Source organism: Tauraco erythrolophus, chromosome 1 (assembly GCF_009769465.1).
Source record: "Tauraco erythrolophus isolate bTauEry1 chromosome 1, bTauEry1.pri, whole genome shotgun sequence".
NCBI classification, from domain to species: Eukaryota; Metazoa; Chordata; class Aves; order Musophagiformes; family Musophagidae; genus Tauraco; species Tauraco erythrolophus.
The window spans coordinates 129696439-129711984 of NC_141465.1; the positions used below are offsets into that span (position 1 = coordinate 129696439).

Sequence of the window (15546 nt, forward strand, 5' to 3'; positions counted from 1 at the left end):
AGGAGAAAAAAAATGATAGGTTCACAAATGGAGAGAGACTGGAAACCAGTTTCCTAGAAGAAAGAATGAATGAAACAGCTACGGGGGGGGGGGGGGGGGGGGGGGGGGGGGGGGGGGGGCTTACCAGGGCAGTGTGCCTCCAGGCACAACCACTTTCTTCCCTTTGACTCACCCCTCACATCAGCCATCTTTCCTCTTGAGTACAGCTCAGGCTCAAATACCAAAATAACCTTTGCTACAACTTTAACCCTTGAAATTAAAGCTCAAGGCCGTCCAAACCTATCTGTGAATAAACGCATTCAGTCACATATGCAGTAACTGATTTTGAATCACAGGTTCAGTAAGATTCCTATGATCAAGAGATTGGTATAAAACATAAGATATGAATCCTTGTTCTATCCAAGACTCTTTTATTTGGTTTTTAGATCCCAAGATCTTTTAAATTCACATTTTCAAACTTGCCTTCACAAAACAAAAAGTGTATTTTCTGATAGCAATAGATAAGGAAATCATACGACCCACTCATTCCTGCAGACAGAGTTTTGAGAAAAATACCTCCACCATAAGATCGGAATTGGACTGTGAGGAACTATAAACAGAAAGAATGATGCCTGACTCAAACCAGTTTTGGTTTACGATCCCTGAAAATAAACTCATATTTTGGGTGTCTCTGCTCTTTTAAACTTCGTCATAATTGAAAGCTTTGAATTATTCTTTTACTAATGGCTTTTTTTTTTTTCAATCAAGTTATACCACCACACTGTGCTTCTAGTTCCATAAGCTGATGACTCTTCTTTTCACAGAGTATGATGAATTTTTTAGATGTGTGTTGCCTTTTAGAAGCCAGAATTTCATTTACGATCAATAAGTGTCAATAGGAGGAACTACTGAGATAGCATATTGAAATTCTTTACATTATCTAGGAGATTGAGCCAACTCCTATATTTTTTTCTCTGACACAAACTTAAATAAAACAAAAGAAGGCACTGAGCCATAAATTACTAGAATTCTCTTTCTTCTACAGTGTAAAAGAAGTCTAGATTCAGAGCTTCTTTATTAAAAAGCAGATGTTTGCCCATGGACAACTGACATTTGTGAGATAGAAGCAGAAGTTTTTATGCATCAAAAGTCTTAAAAGATCAAACTGTTGGGAGAAATTCTCCTTCAACTCAGTGGGAATGGTTGCTCCTTCTGGAGGTTTTATATTCTGTCTGTCACTGACATGAAACTCAAAGCTTCAAAGAAACGTGATATGCAGCATTCAGAAAAAAAAAACTAATTTTCAGTTAGTTGCAAGTTTATTATGTTTACATTTAGCTAAAGTAATCAAATTAAAAAAATATTCCTTGAAATTATTTACTATATATTGTTTACTATATATGAATTTTTTTCATATATTGTACGGACATCATAAAAGATTCCCCAGCTTTCTGTATTTTGCAAGATTAGGAGTTCATGTATTTACCTAAAATGTCTTCTAAAATCTGAATTGTGCAAGAGTATTAGTTCTTATGCTAGTTCTAGTTCTAGAAGTCAGTGCATTTCAGAGAGGGTAGTATGTAAACATAGTAGTTATTACTTCCTCATGGGGAGTGAGGAGGGGCTGTGGAGCAGAAGGTGCTGATCTCTTTTCTTTGGTGACCAGTGATAGGACATGAGGAAATGGAATGAAGCTGTGTCAGTTCAGATTGAACAATAGGAAAAGGCTCTTCACTGAGAGCGTGGTTGATCACTGGAACAGGCTCCCCAGGGAAGTCGTCATGGCACCAAGCCTGTCAGAGTTTGAGGAGCGTCTGGATGATGCTCTTAGTCATATGGTTTAGTTTTAGGTGGTCCTGCGAGGAGCAGGGAGTTGGACTTGATGATCTTTATGGGTCCCTCCTGTGATTAATATTTGAAAGTTCAAGAAGTCTGTGAAAAGCAGAAATGTTTTATTAAAATGAATGTAGTCTGAAGTGGCTGGTAACTTTTACTATTTTTGAAGTAGAGCTATGGTCCATGAAGCAACACAAACCCACACTATACATTGTGCCTAGTGTCAATAAAAGTACTGTTCTCCAGTAAAGGAAAAAACCCAGGAACTTAATCACTTTTGTTCAAGTCTCACACAGAGGTTTGATGTATAAGAATAATCTACAGAATCAGAGCACAATTCAGGTTGGAAGGGACTTCTGGAGGTCATCTAGTTCAAACTCCTGCTCAAAGGAGGGCCAACTTGAAAGTTCAATCACATTGCTCAGGACTTTGTCCAGATGAATTTTGAATCCCTCTGAAGACAAAGATCCCATAACCTCACTGAACCACCAGTTACAGTGCTTTACTACGCTCATTAAAAAGTTTATTTTTTTTCCTCTGACCCAATTGGAATTTCCCTTATTGCAACATGTGACTGTTGCCTCTAGTCCTTCCTCTGTGCATCTCTGCTGACCTTCATGCTGGCCTTCATCGCTGCCAGGGCACACTGCTGACTCAGGTGCAAATTACAGAATCACAGTATAATTTAGGTTGGACAGCACCTCTTGAGATCACCTTGTCAAGCCCTCCCTGCTGAAGCAAGGTTAGCTAGAACAGGTTGTCCAGGAACATGTCTGGTCAGGTTTTGAATATGGAATTACAGAATCATAGAATGTCTCCAAGGATGGAGACTCCACAACCTCTCTGGGCAACCTGTGCCCAGAATCAGTCACCCTCACAGTAAAAAAAGTGTTTCCTGATGTTCAGATGGAGTGTCATGTGTTTTGTGTCCATCGCTGCTTTGCTCTGTCACTGGGCACTACTGATAAGAGTTTGACTTCATTGTTTTCATTCCCTCCCATCAGGCATTTATACCTGATATTTATGTACTTGTAACTATAAATTGCCCGCCAGGACTCTCAGGTCCTTCCCTACAAAGCTGTTGTCTAGCCTTCCAAACCCCACTCTCTACTTCAACAGAGAGTTACTCCTTCCCAGGTGCAGGAGGTTGCGTTTGCTTTTGTTGGACTTATGTGAAGCTCCAGTTGACCTACTCCTCCACTTATCAACCCATATATACACATAAAAGATTTGCAAGGGTCTGTAGCGTGAAGTCCATTTCTTGCAGGTCATTTTCACAGTCTCACTGTTTGAAGAACTTCACTCAGCTAAGGCAGATCAAAAGGACTTCATGTAAAATGCAGTAAAAGTGATTTTACAGGCTTTCATGATTTAAAAACAGACAGTAGATTTAAAAGCCAGTTCAAACAGTTCACACTGCTACATAATACAGAGTATCTGCAGGCAGAGTCTGAGGCAAAATGGACATCAGAAAGTGTATAGTTCTTCTGTCCATCAACAGCAATCTCCCATTCTCAGGTTATTGCTGTTCTTGGCAGATGTTGCTGCATGTTGTTGAGCTTTTGTTCCTATAGAGTGGCCTTAGCTGATAAACTCTCTTATGTAAAATTAATTATCATGTTAAGTCAGTGGAGACTGCCCTAGCATAGCTGTTCTCTTCAGTGGTATATCAATAACAATCACCGATGTATATTTTTTCACGTGTTCCTAAAACATGACAAGATTGTGTCCTCGCTAACATTGTAACAAAGTGAAACTCACTTGACTGGGTAAAACGAGGAAAGGAGGAATTTTCCCCTACGAAAATGTGAAATAAAATACAGTCTCACCATCAAAACCTACTAAGATGTTCATATGCAATTCCAGACAGAATTTTTTCTTGGAAATCATGGTGAGATCTTTGATTTCTGCCATTTTGCTACGAAATGCTGAAAGAGCAATGTTCTGTAACATTAAAGCATCATGTAAGTACGCAGTTAATGTTTGACTGCAAGAGTGGGAAAGATGGGTCAGTGCAAATTCTCGTCTACTACAAAGTTTTAGAAGGGCTTGTGGGAAACTGAGACAGGAAAAAAACCCCTTTGAGCATTCAGGAGCATACAGAACTCCAGATACTCTGTATAATTTGTACCGTGTGATATTCAGGTAAAAAAAGTTGAGATTTTCCTTTTAGTGTTGTCCTGGTTTTGGCTGGGACAGAGTTAGTTTTTCTCTTTAGTATCTAGAAGAGCTCTGTGTTTTGGATTTAGTCTGGGACTCATTATGAGAAGGATGTTGATAGCGCACTGATATCTGTGGTTGATACTGAGACAGCAAGAACCTTTCAGGTTGTTGTGCTTTTGCCAGCGTGCAGGAGCACAACAGGCTGGGAGGGAGCACAGCTGGGACAAAGGGCCCACAACTCCCCTTATGATTTGAACTTAGACTTGGGATTAAGGGACAAATTGGCCAATGGAGTTTTCCATATCATGCAACATCGTGCTCAGTGTAGTTGTGAGTTGACTGCGAAGAAGAACTTTTGCTCTTCTGGGAACTCTTCTGAGGGCTCTCTCTCGGGCTCTCCGTCTCCCAGAGTTCTATCCTTCTGTCTCTGTCTCTCTCTTTCTTTAGGCCTTTTGCTTATCCAGCATTGCGTTGTCGGGACTTAGCTGTTTTGGGATTGTTTGTCGGGACGGGACAAGTGTTGGTCACTGGGTAGTGAGCAATTATACTGTACCTCACTTATTTGTATCTATTATCATCAATATATATATATTCACATATTATTATTTTATAATTTTTACTTTTTATATTATTATTTTAATTACATTGTTCTTATCTCAACCCATGAGTCTCCTTCCCTTTTTCCCTTTAATTCTCTTCCCCATTCCCCAGGGCTGCAGGAGGGCAAGCAAGCAGCTGTGTGGCATTTCATTGCCAGCTGGGCTAAACCACGACAGTCCACGTTGGGTTCCAAAGAAGGACTGTTGTGTTTCCAGCTGGAAATGAAACACCACACAGCCACTTGGTCACCCTCTCCCACCCTGAACATCCGTTATCGTGTTATCTTCCTTGCGATGCACCAGCTTCCAGGAAGATCGAACATTACAGTGGACTGCTAAAAACCACACTGAGAGCAAAGGTGGAACTTTCAAACATTGGGATACACATTTAGCAAAAGCCACTTGGTTAGTCAGCACTAGGGGGTCTGCCAGTCAAGCTGGTCCTGCCCAGTCAGAACTTTTACATACTACAGAAGGGCACTACAAGTCCCAGTAGTGCACATTAGATACCCGCTGGGCCTCACCCTGACCCCACTCACCAGCCAGTGCCCCACTCTGCCAGCCCCTCGTCAAACCCGTAGGATTAAGTCAATCCATTTCCTTAATGGCAGTTTCAGAGACATGTTTCAGTGTGTTTGCACTTTTCTTTCAAGTAAAAAAGTTCTGCATATCTAATTTGAATTAATTGCATCCAGATATTCAGTATTAACAAGAGAGGAGTTTGGTGTAAACTATGTTTACAAATGAGAATAGGAAAACCACTATGCCAAATATAACATTTTACATCAAACTGTGCTAACAAATACTACACTCTAAGAATATTTTCTAAGTCTTTATAGTAAGATAACTATGCTTATACTACTAAACTTTTATCACAAAACACAAAGTTTGCCGGGTCTAATCTTAATATGGATTGATGAATTGCATTAGTATGCTATCTTTTGTGTGTTTAGAAGCTCTTTCTAAGACCTTTACCACATAGTAATTGCTAAATAATCATGAGTTAAATTTACAGTAGTTAATTAGTACAGAAATGAGTTGTGAAATACTTGATTCCATATAAAGATAGCACTACGAAATACTGCAATGGCTTCTGTCTTTTTAATGGCCTAAACTAGAAAAGCTTTCAAAAGTAATTAAAAAAACTCTACTAAAAAGATATTATTTTTTGCAAAGGATTCTTTCTTATTTGTGGAAAGGCAGATGCAGGTTTAAGAGCCCCTTATGCTGTTCATCATGTCAAATTTGATAGCATGATTTCCAAATACTGCTCTTTCCTCATGCTCTGTTTTGCATGAAGCTCGTCTGGCTCAGTGCAGACCTTTGCAGCATAGATCACTGTCGCTGATCTGGTTGAAGAACCTCCCTTTCATTTGACTCACCAGTGAAAATATAGGCTCTTAAGATGTGATTCTTCTGTTCTGTTTTAGACATTGACCTTAGGATGAGATGAATCACGGCCTAGAAATGCTTAGGTTTTTCTTCACTGACTATGAGGAGACTCTAAGATGACTAGCTTAGGGGTAGATTGCTGGATTTTAGTCATAATGTTACGTGAGATTATTCCTACTCCTTTTGTCTACAATCTTATTTAGACTGTAAATTCTTCAGGTGCTGCCAACCACCATGACTCCTCATCAGCAGCACAGTAAAAATAAAAATACTTTCCAAAATCAAATTACTAACCTAGTACAAGAAATATCCAAAACTTGCTCTAAAAACTGGCCAACTCCACCTACTTTTAACTTTGAATTAAAGGAAAAGGCTTTGGCAAAACGTTATTGTTACCATCTGGTCACATTTCATGAATTTTAGACCATCTGTTTTTGGCAAAGGCTCCCACATCTTAGATTCCAGTGCTGAGATCATGAAAGCTTCAGAATTGTATCCCAGTCTTTCCAGTTAAATTGCCTTTTTGGAGCATCAGCAGGTTTCACAATGGACAGGTGGGTGGCAGTCTCTGTGATAGACAGAAGCCTTTCTCCATTCAGTCCATAAGGAAAAAGCAGCACATGGACTTCTGCGCTTCCTCTTGTTTAAGAGATGTGCTTCCATGTATTTGAGAACCACAACAACTAACACGTTTCCATCTCTGGAGCTACAGCAATAGACTATTCTGAAGGCGACTCAGAATATAGAGCATAGTCATCACATCCTCACAGAGCAAAAAAATGTTTGGAAACAGCTGTAAGCACACCTCATACTGCAGTCAAATAACAGAAAGCCTCTACAAATAGCTATGACTATTGATCAATGGCTCTGTAGTTTGGGAAGTCGAGACCCTTAATGCACCGATGCACAGCTCTTCAGCCATGAACATACAAAGACCAAGCAGAGAAGACTTTCATGCTGATATACCTGTTTCCTCCTCCAATTCCCATCTTGCCTTTTGTACTAAATGAAATGACTAGTAGAAAGATGGAGGTGGCAGGACTTAACTAACCTTATTCAGTTGCTTTAAGCTATTTAAATCAGCTCTTCTACCTTGGCAGAAAGGAGACTCTAGCCATGTCATTTACTTCCCCTGATCCCATGAAAGACTCCGTTCGCATTTGACTCCTAGAGAATAATTAATAATAATGATGTGTTTTGTTTCCAAACATATATAATGAGTCAGTTTTTACCTGAGTCTTCCGTCCTCTGCTGCAGCTCCTCCTGGTATAATCTTAGTAATGAATATCCCAGGATCATCCCCAATGTGTGGGTTATCTGTTCCTCCAGCAATACTGAACCCCAGGCCAGAATTCCCCTGGGAAAAATAAAAAAAAATAAATGCATCACAAGATGCTAGATTTCTACAGAATTTATTTGCAGTGCATGAGCAAAGTATCCTTGCTTCTTAAATAATGCACTTTATGGCAACTCCATACTTGAAGGCAGGTGACTCAGAAGAAAATTGTCAGTTAAAAACCAGAAGCTGCAAATACAAAGATTTCCCAAAGTTAATGGCAGAGTTAATGGATGCTCCTACAGAAACAGAATCTGACCTAAATTTAATTGTTTTCAGAAGCAGTCACATAAATTAGCATCTGAACTCCAATATGAATTTATCCAAGTCAATGAGAGCTGGAGGCTAAAAACACTTCAGAGCTTTGAAAAAAGACTTAAAAACCACCGTCATTTATAAACAGAAACAGTGAATAACATTTAACTCTGAAGTATTTTAGTACACCATTTTCTGCTGAAAAGTGATCATTGCTCAGATTCACATGCTTTAAGAGAAAATAAATCCAAAACACAAGACTATTTCTTTCATCTTACTGACTTGCTAGAATGAAATATTTGAAAGACACTTCATGAGGGTCCACTCAACAATTCTTATTGCTTCTACTACTTGTGAGAATATCGTGAAAGATAAATAGGCATGTACACACATACAAACGCTTGCAACTTAAGCCACTGTTTTTCACATACAATACAAATCCACAATTCTAATGTTCTTTTGGAAGTATATATTAGATATTATGCTTTTCTCTATAAACCAACTTTCATCAGAGACATTCTTGTGAATAAATTCAATGCAATACTCGATCCTTTAAAGCTCTTTCATCCGAAAGTATCTTTATAATTAGTTATTTAGGCCAATCATAGTGATGCAACACTCGTGATAGTGCAGAATATGTATACACTGCTGCGGATTAAATACTCTATGATTCTATATTCAGGGCACTAAAAATACTTTTGTCTTATTTCACTGAGCTTCTCACATTATTGGGAGTTTATTTCCTTCACTCCTGCTTGTGGACAGGTATTCAGTTCAGTCCTGGTGAGAACAGTTACTAATAAAAATGGCACCTCAATGCTTTCTTTTTTTTAAAAATTTAAATTAAATCTAATTTTTGCATTTCTGACCTGTACATCAATTAGTAGGTCCAGCATGCAATGCATTTTGTGTGCGAAAGCCTGCATGTTGCCTGCCTGCAGCATGTCAAATTCTCAGTTCTGTTATCAGTATTCTACATTCACAAGCGACACATTTCTCATTACTCAAGAGATGTACATGCAATCTGCAGCTCTCTTATCAGCATATAATTGTGAATAAATTTTCAGTACTGAGCTAATTTATAATCCAAGGAGAAGTATTTAGGACTACACACATTTTAATGCTCCTCAGCTAGCTATAATATGAAAAACATTATGATACTGAAACACTCTGTATATATTTTCTATAGAGTTAATAAACACCTCCAGGCCAGCATTATAAATCTTTGATTTAATCTCCCTTTCATCATTAGGATCATCGCGGATTCAGGTTATTTTCCCAATATTTTAACACATGCCTAATTATACTGTGCACTCCACAACAACATGCACTCTAAAAATAGTTTAAGAATATTCTACTGTAAGTTTTTGTGTGTCATATTATTATTGAAGCTAATCTTCCAACACATAAGAATGAAAAAATATGTACTTATACACATTGCAGGAAGCTTATAACAAAAGCCTTAAAACACTACTAAAACCAAGGGCAAATTTCTAAAACCTCTAAAAACTTAAAATAAAATTATTGGCTTTATTCTTCACTCCAAAGAGATTTTAAAAATATGCAATAATCTGTGTTTCTGAATAGAATTAGATTTCCAAATCCCCAAAACCTGCCCTTGATAGGGAAAGAGGAAGAGCAGGGTAGCAAGAAGAAGTCTGGACATAATATTTAGTTAGTTAGAGAACACAAACAGCTGTATCATAATAAAAAATCATGCCTGAATAGCTTTAAAAACTATCACATCTTGCCTGTTATGCGGAGTGTTCTTAGCTGTTACAGTTCTTCACATTACATGCTTTAGATTTCTTAGCAGGAAATAATTTCTGAAAAGGTTTCACACTTTCCCTGCACTCTTTTTCTCCTAGTATACTTTTTTCCATTAACTTTTTAGAGCTATAAAATACAGCAGTGCCGACTGTAAGCAGTGATGTGGTAAAACTGCTACAGACTTCCCAGGAGAATCAGTGCTAGCCCTTGACATTTACCCATAAATGTGCATCTGTTATACTACAAGTCTATTCCGATTCTGCCCCTTAGGAATAACCTTTTAAAAGAACAGGGCAGCACTCCTCACTGGCACTTCTGTATCTAGAAAAATTCAAGCAATTATTCTGGCTGCAGTCCTTGACTTGATCAACAGGCTCGACGAGCTGTCACACACTAGCTGCCTCAGCAGCTGGGTGCATCCCTGCAAGGCTTTCCTGCACCAGGCACTGCCCTGCAAAAGCTACGAGCAATTACACAACTGTTTCCACTGTGGTTCTTAAAGGATCTGCACTGGCTACGTGGAAAAATCTTCTGTCTTTTCACTTCAGCTCGTGACCAACAAGGCTAAAAAGCATTGGCTACCGTCACTCTTGGGTAACTGGCCTTTTAAGAGCCTTGGGTTGAAAAATAATGTGATAGGAATATTCTGGTTAAAAGCTACTGTATGTCAGTTTGAGCAGCAGTACTGATGTACAGATCTCTCACCTCGGGCTCCGTCCTACTAGTGTGCAGGTTCATCAGCATATGGTTGTTATATTAAAAACTCATTGTAGTTGACAAGCTATAACTCCAAGTTCCAATCAAGTACTGCTTACTAGTACAACCCTTCTTGAACCTTTCCACAATGGTTAGCTTCCTACTCTTTACTTTTTGCATCTCCTTTGTCCCCGTCCCAGAAAAAAAAGTTGTGTTAATTATCTTCACAGCTTTTCTCGGCATATCTTTGTCTCCCTGTCATTGCATGTTAACCAGTGAAAACGTCTGCCTTCCCTCTGCCCAAAACAACAGCTGAACCATCACTTAGCCACTGCATTTTCCAAGGGGGAACATCCAGGCTTTCTCTCATGCTGACTCTCAGGTTTGGAAGTGGTTCCTCATGAACATCTGTCAAGTTAATTCACTGCCCTCCTTCTATTCCTAGGCTCACGCCTCTTGGATGCTTACACAGCAAGTTAATGATGAGCTCAGAGGCCCGGTGACAATGTAGATAAATGTCTAATAAGAACTAACAGCAGCTGAGACAGAGAAGAGGTATAAAGCACTCGAAGTCTTCCTCCCTCGGGATACTCCATTGACACTTTTTAATTGCGACTCATATTTAGGCCTAACTATGCTTGCTTGCTTCATGTCAGGATTCTTTGGTAAAAGAGATTTAGTCAAATATCCTAAAACATATGCAGGGGAAAAAGAGCTCTGAACAAGTCTCAGACCTACTAACTTCAATGGCGTTGCTCAAACATCATTATTCACACTACCTAATATATAAGGGTCTAGATCCGAATCATTTTATGTTCAATTCATGTTAGCTAAACTATCTCTTGACCTCAATCTTGCCATCTCTGTGTCCAAGTTCTCAATTGCTCTTGTTATAAAAACCTCATATAATTAGTTACTGACTATACAGGGAAGATTTGCATAAAATTACTCAGCAATAGATGCATGAGTGTGTTTTTTTTAATCGTTAATTTAGTCTCTTACCAGCTTCCCTGCCTTTTGTTGCAAGTCCTCAGTCATGCACACTGCCCGACAAAAAGCTTAGCACCGTACAACATGCCCAGTCAGGCTTAAAAAATCGTTGCCTCAGTTTCCTTCTAATCATTTTGTATATCTCATGCTTCTCAGGACTTTACCACCAAGCTGAAATTTCTCTCTTGGCTCAGCTTTAATTTTCAGAGAAACTTAAGTCAAACTACCAAATCAAAATCATTTCCCTCAGCCCAGCCCCAGTGGTCTCCTTCCTGTTCTCCTCTGAAGGGAAGGTCAGTACTTCTTAAGGTTTACTACACAAGCCTGCCTCCTTTATGCCTTTCTCAGACAGGGCTTTGCACCTCCATAAGAATCAGCTGAGGTCTTTATAGCTCAGGCTGAGCAGGGAGGAGGCCTGGCTGTAATTCTTCTGGCCCTGGAGGGGCAGACAACCTCCAGCAGAGTTGTCTTCAACACAGTATCACTTCAGATGACTGGGGTTATACCTTCTGCCAACACTAAAACACAACACTCAGGGTCAGAATAAGATGATGAATGATTCATGTGTCAGGGGAAGAAAATAAAACTTGCAAGTTCTGGCTAGTTTGAATCTCTTCCCTCAAGACTTGTTACACTGCCAATGTAACGATCACAAAAATAAAGTAAGAACCCCTAGCAGGTAACAGTTTTGGGTAGCCAGAAGGCCATGAGACCCATCCTTCTTAGCCTTCCACCTTGCATCCTTCTCCTTTTAGATACCACTGTGAGCAGCCATATAACAGGCTGCATCTTCATAAGTTGCTGCGTTTTTATTTTGTCAGAGAGTAACTCTCAGAAATGTTCCACCCTGACTTCTGTGGAAACAGTTAAGTTGATGCTGAGAACTTTTGAAGTTATTTTCCCATGACATTACAGTTCTCTGTGGATGATAGTCTTCCATACACTTCTACAAGTGTTTTCCTCCTTATTGTGTCTCGTTTTTTTTCTATTTTCTGCTCAAGAGCATTTTGTCTTTGAGTAGAGTTTGATTATGAATGATGTAAAGTCATTTAGTGTTTAACAAAATCAAACAAGCATACAAGTCCAAGAAAAAGAAATGGAATCAGAAATGCACATGGAGAGCAGGCTGAGTTCTTCCCTGTGTAAGGGCCAACTGGTTTGTATTTTACCATACTAAATAGACACACAAAAATCACACAGAAGTTGTTCTTCATTTTAATTTCTTTTTATTTTTAATTCTAATCAATACAGTGACAGCAGAGCTCAGCGTTTGACACCAGCTTCACACAGACACTTTTTGAATGACTTAATTAATTCAATGCTCCTAAAAGATTTTCTAATAATTGTCTGAAGTGACATAATTTTGAAGCTCTCTGGCATTTAAGTTAGAAAAATCATAGACATGAACTGCACAGAATTCACTTAACTATTGCGGCAACCTCACCCTGTCATGGCAGAGTACCAGGAAGCCTTCTCTCTCAGAGTCCATCAGTCAGCAAAAAAGCCAAGAGAGAATAAGGAGCTATAGCAGAACAGTTTCCAGATGCTGAAAAATGTTTCAGGTGACATCATATACTCCCACAGTCTCTATTACTGAAATTAACTTGTGTTTATATTTTTTTTTTACTTAGAGGCTTTTAAGTGAGCCATTTTGCTCGGCTGTTAAGGAATACAAGTTAATGTCAATAAAGCCATAATGTGCTGAACTATGCAAACAGCAAATAAATAGTAATATGTAGATAACAGAATTTACACAAGTCAAGCCTACAGTGCTTTCCACTGTGTTCAAGGGTTTTGCCCAAGTAAGGACATCAAGTTTCTATTCATATAAGATTGTGTTCCTGCTTCACAGAAAACCTAACAGCATCACAGAAATGTATGATGACTCTTCCACTGAGCCCTAAGAAATGCTGCTTATCAGTAACTAATTCTGCCCCTCTACTCTGCTCTCGTGAGACCCCACCTGGAACACTGCATTCAGATCTGGAGTCCCCAGCACAGGAAGGACATGGAGCTGCTGGAGTGGGTCCAGAGGAGGCCACGAAGATGATCCGAGGGCTGGAGCACCTCTGCTATGAAGACAGGCTGAGAGAGTTGGGGCTGTTCAGCCTGGAGAAGAGAAGGCTCCGGGGTGATCTTATAGCAGCCTTCCAGTACTTAAAGGGGGCCTACAGGAAAGCTGGAGAGGGACTTTTTACAGGAGCGTGTAGTGATAGGACAGGGGCAATGGATTTAAACTGAAAGAGGGCAGAGTTAGGTTAGATATAAGGAAGAAATTTTTCACTCAGAGGGTGGTGAGGCACTGGAACAGGTTGCCCAAAGAAGTTGTAGATGCCCCATCCCTGGAAGTGTTCAAGGCCAGGTTGGATGAGGCTTTGGGCAACCTGGTGTAGTGGAGGGTTTCCCTGCCCATGGCAAAGGGGTTGGAACTAGATGATCTTTGAGGTCCCTTCCAACCCAAACCGTTCTATGATTCTATGATTCTATGATTCTAAATACAGGGGAAGTTAAGAGTGGTCACAGCGTATGTGTTTGTGGATGAAGCATTCAAGTCCATTCATGAGATCATGTAAAAGAGAATCAAAATTCTTGACCCTCGCTGCCTTTGTGAGCTCACACTTGTTGCTGTTCCTTTGTGAAAAGTTTATTGCTGAGGGAAGAGGGGAGAAAGGGAAAGCGCAATAATAATATACACCTGAAAAGTACTGCACGCTTTTGAACAAAAGTGGTAGGGGAAAATGGTTAATTAGATAATAAATAACTTAATCTGTGATTTGTAATCTACTAATAATTCTCTTTCTTCTGTTCCCCTATAAAATTTTGAGACTTAAAGGAAAAACTTCTCTTGTCAAACCACGTTTGTAAGAAGCAGAATTTTACATATTAAAGAAAACACAAACAGAAAACGCTGCCTATGTTCATTATTCTTGATAGTGTACCTAAAATACTTATAATTTTATCTCAAGTTGTTTGTTTTGTTTTTTCCCCTGCTTCCTACCTCTACTCTGGTGTTTGCAGACAAATTTGTGGAAAGCTTTTCTCTCACACATCTTTTACAGATAGCTTTAAAGTATGAATTGCTGCCTAAATTTGCAGTTTTTGTCAGAGCAAGTTTAGTCAAGAGAAAGCTCACAAAATGATAGCTGACTCATTCTTAAAGACATGCTTTTTTTTCCTGTCTTCCTTTATTACAACTTTAAAAGACCCTATCAACTTTGTTACTTTTTTTACTTGATTCTCCTTAAACAGTTGTCTATTGAATTTTACAATGGGAATTATCCTTCAGCTTTTTAAGAGCACTAATGATCTGTAGGTTCAGTAAATCCTTACCTTTCTTCAACTTAAGCAATGCTGGGTTTCTCTTGTTTATGTAAAATTTCAAAATACTTTATTACAAAGGTAAGTTACATCCTCTGAAGTCAGTGTAGCATTTGCAGGTATGCATTTGACAGAATTCCAGAATTTGACATACATGCACCAAAACCCTAAAGCTTTTCAGCTTTGGCTGCTACAGGCAGGGCACTTTCTCAATCTGTATAAGTAATGAACACTGTTTTGATGGTGGTGTTGGCTTAGGAATTATCCTGTTTTTGTTAATAAGCAGATTTACTTGGTTTTGCTTTTCAAGTCTTCCAATGCAGCACATCCCTGTAAGTCAATGTTACTGTGAGGAAATGTTAATTCATAAGCTACTGTTGAGTTTATTTCAAGTGATAGAAAAATATGTCCCTTATTTGAAATTATCTGAGACACATAATTTGAAACATGACTTTTTACACATTTTAGTAGGTTTTTTAATCAATGAATACTCATTTTGAATTTTTACTTTTCTGCTTAAGTGACGTATACTTCTAAAACTTTCCTATAAAAAGTAAAATATGAAACTAATCCTATTTTTCTACAGATATTCAAAACAATTTGGTAGGAATGCTCGGCAAATTTTTGTTCTGTCCAAAATTAATCTCTCACAGGGTAGCTTTTTAATAACAAAAACAGTTTTACAAAACAGCAGTACCTGAGCCCTGGCTAAGGCTGCTACCAGCTTTGGCTCCCCTTAGGGTTCTTCTGTCAGGATACTTCCATTTCAGATGAAAAAACTATCGTCTCACATGAGATAAAAAAAAAATAACACCTCCTTCCATAAACCACATTCACCCTTGTTCTACGATACCAGGCTTCTTCAAGAACTACTCTACAGCATGAGAAAGTGAAAGCTCAGAATGAGTCAAGCTTAGAAAACTGTGGAGAATTAAGAGACGGGAAAAATACCACCAAGAGCTGTGGGGCAAGTAGAGTGAATCAAGAAACAGTCTACAAATGAGACAAATGATTAAAAACTCTGACTCTAATTGACAGTCATGTGAGGATTAGATAGAGACCAGGATTTGCTGCTGCTCTGAAATAGCCTTTCATGGGCTTTCTTTTTCTCTCTGCTAAAGCAGATAAGATTACTCAGTTTGGTACCGAAGATGGTTATATTGAGCAAATACTTGTAGATATACCAAACCCAAGAAGAGGATGATCAGCTGA

The 15546-nt window shown here is 38.9% G+C and overlaps 1 protein-coding gene across 10 annotated transcripts in view; it reads right to left on the bottom strand.

The window, feature by feature from the left end:
* The window catches only part of DLG2 (discs large MAGUK scaffold protein 2), a 1082159-nt gene that overhangs the window by 364017 nt on the left and 702596 nt on the right, over positions 1–15546 (bottom strand). For all 10 annotated transcript variants that reach the window (XM_086614508.1, XM_086614488.1, XM_086614523.1 and 7 more), the window contains one exon: positions 7202–7326. In XM_086614508.1, the coding sequence (XP_086470634.1) occupies positions 7202–7326 (125 nt within the window). The remainder of the gene's footprint in view (positions 1–7201; positions 7327–15546) is intronic.